This window comes from Rhea americana, unplaced genomic scaffold (assembly GCF_003343005.1).
Source record: "Rhea americana isolate MKP2758 unplaced genomic scaffold, rheAme1 scaffold_413, whole genome shotgun sequence".
In the NCBI taxonomy this organism is placed as follows: Eukaryota; Metazoa; Chordata; class Aves; order Rheiformes; family Rheidae; genus Rhea; species Rhea americana.
This window is the reverse complement of record NW_028186550.1, coordinates 227,420-233,844: the sequence shown is the minus strand read 5'-3', so window position 1 is coordinate 233,844 and position 6,425 is coordinate 227,420. Positions and strand designations below refer to the sequence as shown.

Sequence of the window (6,425 nt, the reverse complement as noted above, 5' to 3'; positions counted from 1 at the left end):
GTGGGGCCAGCGCCCCACGGCCGGCGGGTGCCCCCGGAGACGCCGCCTGCCCTTCGCCGCCAGGGAGGAAGAGGAGGAGGAAGAGGAGGAGGAGGCTCCGTGCAAAGCGCAAAGCTGTCCCAGCCCGGCGCCCGCTCGGGCCGCTGCCCAAGTGCCTTCGTGCGGGGACGGGGGACGGGGACGGGGATGGGGGACGGGGCCCCCCCGGTGCCGGCACCTCCGGGGGGCGGACGCGCCCCCCTCGCAGGACCCGCCGGCGCTCTTGTTCCCGTGATCTCAAGCTGCGTGGGAAAGGGGGGCTTCTCCTCTCCCCGTGCCCCGGCCCCCGCGCCAGGGGGTCGGCGGGTCTCTCCGACTCCTGCCGTGGGCTAACTTCTCTTCCAGTAAACGGGCGAAAGCGCTCGGCACTGAGGGCAGGTCCTCAGGCCGATCTGAGAACGTCTGGAGGTTGGAACTGAGGCTGGAAAAGTTGTGACAGAAATGACCCCCCTCTGCAGTGCCCTGAGCCGCCCCCTGCTTGCAGACGTAGGAAACCTCGGGCTCAAGGCAAGCTACCCCAGGCCCGAAGGGGCAGAAACTGGGTGCCTGCCGGGTGCCCTCRGAAGCCGCACGTGCAGGGTTGCTGGAGGAGGAGACGTGTCCAGGCCCCAGGACGCTCCCCAGGACCCGGCCCCTTGGCTGTCACAGGAGCCCACCCGCGGCGGCGGCGGCGTGCGTGGGCACGTCGGGGAGGAGAGGCGCCGCGGCAGCACGGTGCTAATGCGCGCAGTTAAGGGAAGGTGCTAATTGCTTTACGGGCAGCGGGAGTGCTGAGTGAGCCGTGCCAGGCGCCGCGGCCCCGCCGAGCCCGCTGGTGCCGAGCACGCTGGCGTCCATCAGGCGTGGGGTCCCCGCGCACCGTGGCACGTCGGCACCAGCACGTTCGACTCGGAGTCGTGCTTCACTGCCCGAAAGAGCGGTGGCCCCGTCCTGTCCCTCCTGGGAGCGGTCCCTGGCCTGTGCCGTCCCCAAAAGTGCCGTTATTCTGGCCCAAGCCGCGCCAGGGCACGTGCCGGCAACCGTCTGGGTGCTGGTGGGCCGCGTGCGGGGGCAGCCGGACTCGGGGCGCAGCCCGGGGATGTCCGCGCACTGCAGCCGGTTGCTGTGTTGCCTGTTCCAGGTTTTTCCCTCCTCTGGGCTATTCGGCATCCTGTTGCACCCCACGCGCCCGTGCTTCGCGCGGTTGCGGGTGCGCTCGCGAGCCCCTGCCTTCGTGACGCGCGTCGGAAGGGCTGTTGCCAAAYGTTTTGTGGTCTCGGTATGAGTCATAGTGATACTGGAGCCTCAGATACTGTTTAAACCTTTTCTGGGGATGGGAAAACTCATTCTGGGGGAATATTTTCTTCTTTAGCACAATCACCGAAAGGGAAAGGACGGCGGTTCTGCTTTTGGCCTTTCCACCACGTCTTGGGTACCTGGGGTTTCCGAGGAGGCTTCTCCGCGCCGGGCRCCAGGAAGGCGCCGGCTTCCCTGCGCTGCAGCAGCGCTGCTTCCTCTCCGAGCTCCCAGGCCACCTCAGTCTAAAGCCACCCTAAGAAACACGGAGAAGGAGGGTGTAAGTCCCTAGAGACAGGAGATCGGAAAATACGGAGCTAAGAAGAGGAGAGAAAGAAAAGAAAGAAAATCCATCTTGCTTTGATAGCCAGTTTCCCCTGCCTTGGGGGAACAAAACCACTTCCAGCAGGGCTAGGGGAGAGCCAGAGCGCTGGGGGACGGGGGGAGAGGAGGCGCAGGGGCTGCGGGGTGCAAGCGCCCTTGCAAGGGGGGGGGGTCACAGGCAGGAAGGGTGCTGTGGGTCTGCCCCCCAGCACCCACCCCACAGCGGAGTACAGCCCGTGTCTCTGGGAACCTGTCAGCCCTGGCTGCCTCTCCTTCCCCTGCTGCACACGATCTGCCTTTGTATACCAAAGGAGCCAGAAAATTCATTTACTGAGCAGAAGCTCCAATCTGGAAACTTGGGGGAAGTCCTCATATAAACTCTGTGCTTTTGGGCCCTGCTTTTTTTCTTTTCTTTTTGCACAACCCAGAGAGCTAAAAGCCTGTCCCCAAAGACAGGGACCACCCCCGTCTGCCCCACACACGTACGTGATGCAGCAGAGGAGGAGGAGGACGAGCAGGGTGACGGGGAGGACGTACAGGACCGCCTCTGGGAAGTTCTCGCAGAGGTGAAACCACAGATCGTCCAGGTAGTCTGCCAGCCAGGACCGGCGGACGCCTGCGGAAGGACCCGCGCGAGCGAACGTGAGGAGGGGATGGGAGAAGGGTGGGAGCCAGGCTCCAGGCTCCCCGGAGGCTCTTTGCAGGACAGGCAGTGGTCCAGGCTCTTGCTTCCAGGTGTTCCTGCCCATGGCAGAACCGGGGATGTTCATCCTGGCTCAGACTGCACATGCCCGATCCTGCCAGAATGAATCCCTCTGATCCCAGAGGCCGTTTGGATCTTGCAGAACTCCCCATTGAGGAGAGCAGAGGAACACCATAAATACCCATTCCTTTTCCTTGGATTTGAGAGTATTTTGAAGCAGGGCCAGATCCTTCCTATTCCCTGGGCTGCCTGCGCAGGGCCCAATGCGTGTGCCACTGCCCTCGCCTGGGTCGCAGGCACGTGTCCCTCRCTTGGGACTCTGGGGCCACTGCGAGGAGCTTCAGCCCGGGGACGTAGTCAGCRCCCTCCGCGCGAACTGCGCACGTGTGCGCTACAGCAGGAGGAGGGAGCCCGCTCGTGCGCCCGCGTACCCCGAGGACGGGACGGTCATTTGGGGCGGCACGAAGGGCACGTCGCACCATCTGTGCCATCGAGCTGCGGGACACCTCGTCTGCTGCAGGCTAACGGCTGGCAGGGTGGACAAGGAACCCCCCCCCCAGCGCCTAGTGTCCATCTCCCGGGGTGGAGAAGTTCATCCGTTAAGATGCATTAAGAGGCAGCAACCGCTGAGGAGGATCTGCCCCCTGAGCTGGCTGGAGGGGACAGCGGCTGCTGCGTGGGGCAGGCTCACCCCGCCAGCCCCTCTCCTGCRGAGCCGCTGGGTACTCACGCCGGAGCGGCTGGCTGGAGCCTTCTCTCTCCCCCRTGCGAAAAGGGAGCTCAGGCCCCATCTCCGTGCGATCCAGAGGTCTCCTCGGGGCTGCTTCCCTCCTCGCCCTCAGCCTCAGCCCGCCCAGCTGGGGGGCGGCCTGGTGGGAAACCAAGGCGGCCAGCCCAAGGAGCAGGAGGGCAGCTCTCGGGACCATGGCCTCCAGTGCCCGAGCGACCACTCCGAGATGGGCCCAGCCCCCGTCTGCACGGATCACCTGTAARGTTAGATTATGGTAAGAAACGATGAACTAGGCTCCGGGGCCTAGAGCCGTCCCCAGGTGTCTGCACGCAGCACCCGCGCACGTGCCCACCAGGCTGGAGGGTGCTGCTTGGACCATCRCCACCCCCAGCCCCGCCTGGCTGAYCGGGACGGATCTGCAGTGCACTTCTGAGCACCCTTCTCCAGCGGCTGAAGTGACCCGGGAGGAGCGCTCATCTGGAGACCGCGGCCGTGTCCCGCGCTGGCCCAACCGGCCAGCGTCTCTCCCGGGGAGAGGAGGTTCTGCGGGGAAGTCTGAGTGTGCAACAGGACTGAGGAGCCATTTAGCTCACCTGAGTCCTTGGCAGGGCTTAGAAATGTGTTGCACGTGGAGGCCTACGCTCCTCGAGCACGAAGCCTTGGCTCTTGGCTCCTCTCGTGCTGCGAAACCAGCTGGTAACAACGAGCATCTGGGGTGGGAGACCAGAAATACGGAGAGCGAACAGAAGCCTTGCAGTTAACCAAGGAAAAGATAGTGGGAGGGAGAAATGTGAAAAGAGACATCTGGCAGACAAAAGAAAAGCGAGTCTGTTCCTTCCCTCCTGGTTACATGCAGGGAAACTGAGGTGGAGGATGGGATGAGCAGCTTGGCCGTAGCTCTGCGGCACAGCTGGGAATTCAGCTGTGCTCTCCGGAGTTCGCTTCACTCCCTCTTGGCCGTGGTCCCTGTTGGGTGCTCCCCTCAATACGCTGCTGCCTGTTTTTGTTATGTGCTGCCAGTTTTTTTTTCGAGAACGGTGCCCGTTTGCCCAGCCTTGATGCCYGCCTGCAGCCCCCAGGTCTCGCCCTGGGGTCTCTCCGTCCAGCACGGGAGAAGCCACGCTCAGGAGCAGCCCTGGCTGGTGGTTCACCTGGCTTTGGCTCGGCACTGAAATGACTCCCAGGCTTTAGGCTGCAAAATAATCTCCACCGGGGCTGTTCTAGAAAGGACGTGGAGGGGACGAGTGTTGTCTCTCTGGGGACACCAGAGAGCAGAGTGACTGCTGGGTCACCCAGCCTGGGCACTGCTGGGAGCTGAGCCCTGGAAGGGGACGTGATCCCCACGTCCGGGAGGATGCAGGCACGCGCCCCTGCTCCGCAGAAGGGCTCTTCGTGAGGGTGGTAATTAAACAGGGCATCGCCCAGCCGAGAGGCAGAGCACTTTGTGCTGTTTTGAGAACCTGGCCCTTCTGCACAGAAACGCCTGTGGCTCTGGGGAGGTTGTGGTGCATCTCAGATCTGCGTCGTGCCAGGAGGAAACAGCGTCTGGTCTCCATTTCCCACAAGATAAATGTCAAGAGACACTTCCAGTAAGGGATGCCAGAGCTCGGCAGGCTCTGACACATCCACCCGCCTGCCCACAGCCTCTTCCCAGCACTCTCGGGGGCTCAGCACAGCCCCTTTGCTGAGAGGGGTCTGTATTTCCAGATCCRGGCAGCTGGAGAACATCCTGGAATTGCTCAGGGCTCACTGGTGAAGGCTGCTTGCTCACCTGCAGAGATTTCAGCACTGACTCCTCTTTGAAAATGATCCCAAGAGGCCCCTGGTGCRTGCAACTCTTCCTCTGATCCAATCCTGGGAGTGAACCTTTTGCTTCATTTTTTTCAAGCCCTTCAACACAACAGAGCAGCTTGTTTCTGGAGGCAGGATGAGCCTGAGCGTCCACTGGTGCAGGCAGAGACCATATCACKGCTTCACCAGGCAGAGCCGGGCATCAGCCCTGAGAAACAAGGCAACRAGGACCACGCAGAGCAGCCAGCCCTGCACGTCTGCGCACCCGAGCCAGCCCTGGAGGGGCTCATGCTCCTGACCACTCTTGTATGCCAGACCCCCCGCTCTTGACCGATCCCCATCATTCCCTAACAGGTATTTAAACRTCAGCTAGCCAGACCCAGGCTGGCATGCGGTGGTAGCAGAAACATCTGCTCCTSAAGAGCAGCAGATGGAGACGAGACCTTTCGCTGAGTTTGTGAGCTCAAAGGCGCTCCGGTGGCAGGGTCATTGTGGACCAGCCCTGCCCCAGGTGAGGACAGTCCCCGTYGAGAAGCTTATGGCCCCAGCTTCCCCTCTTGGGGCCGGCTCGCAGCAGGCAGTCTGCCCTCGCGTCTGCTCCTGCTTATTGTCAGAATGCAATTAAGCCAAAGGGTAATTGCAGCTCCAGCCCGGGGCTGTAATGTAATCACCGCCGGGGCGCAGCGAGGCCTCCGTGTACAGCAATGCGGAGCCAGGCGGCTGCGCGAGGGTTTCAGCCCTGCTTCGTCTGAGGCATCGGCTGCTGGTGTCCGCCGGGTGCGGGACCCCTGCGGGGCCACGCTGCTGGGCTGCTGTGCCGCGTGCTTCCCGCCGACAGACTSCTCTGCTGAGAGCGCCCGAGGGTGCCGGGGGGGGACACGGGGCTGGGCTGAGCGCTCCACGTGGCGCCCTGCGGCCGGTGGATGCTGCGTGTCCGCTGTCCTGCTTCCACAGGGCTCCGAGTCCGGCTGCACAGCCTGGAACCAGCTGCTTCTCCTGCTCCCAGCTCGGCAGGAGCTGGCAGCCTGGCCAAGAGCAGAGAAGTCCAGTTTCCAGCTTGGCTTTGCTTTCCTCTGGGAGCATCCTTGTTCTCCAGAAGTGCCCGTGGCCCTGCCGCATACCTTGCCCCTGAGGTTGGTGTGGTTTGAGACCAAACTGGCAATGTGCAGACTAAGTGGGCTCAGATACCCAAACACTTCCAGTCACAGTCACCCCCCCCACACACACATCCCTCCCCAGGACTCACGGCACGGGCGAGACGGAGCTCAGGAGCTTCTCGCAGGTGGCACAGGCTCCAACTCGACAGCAGCCACCCACGGCCTTCTCAGAGGAGACACRCTGTCCCTGCAACACGGATCCTTGGAACACCCTAGTTCTGGAGCCTGCAGGGAGCTCTGGGGCTTTCTGAGGTCACCGTCGCTCCAGGAGGTTCCCACAGCCAGGACAACGTTCCTGCTCCCCTCTGTGGTGGGGATCTCACCCTGAGATCCTGCCGGCCTGGCTGTGGGCCCTGCTGGGGCTTGGGTGGCTCTTTGGAGTCCTCAACCCCCTGAGAAAATGCTG

General features: G+C 62.9%; 1 protein-coding gene across 1 annotated transcript; it reads right to left on the bottom strand.

The window, feature by feature from the left end:
* Positions 1–1,295: 1,295 nt before the first annotated feature.
* LOC146590272 (uncharacterized) lies at positions 1,296–6,382 on the bottom strand. The gene is made up of 4 exons (XM_085314873.1): positions 6,343–6,382; positions 3,072–3,327; positions 2,125–2,254; positions 1,296–1,570 (listed from the first exon to the last, which is right to left on the bottom strand). The coding sequence occupies exons 2-4, from the start codon at positions 3,265–3,267 to the stop codon at positions 1,555–1,557; spliced, it is 342 nt and encodes a 113-aa protein (XP_085170999.1). The 5' UTR covers positions 3,268–3,327; positions 6,343–6,382; the 3' UTR covers positions 1,296–1,554.
* Between the last annotated feature and the right edge of the window lie 43 nt (positions 6,383–6,425).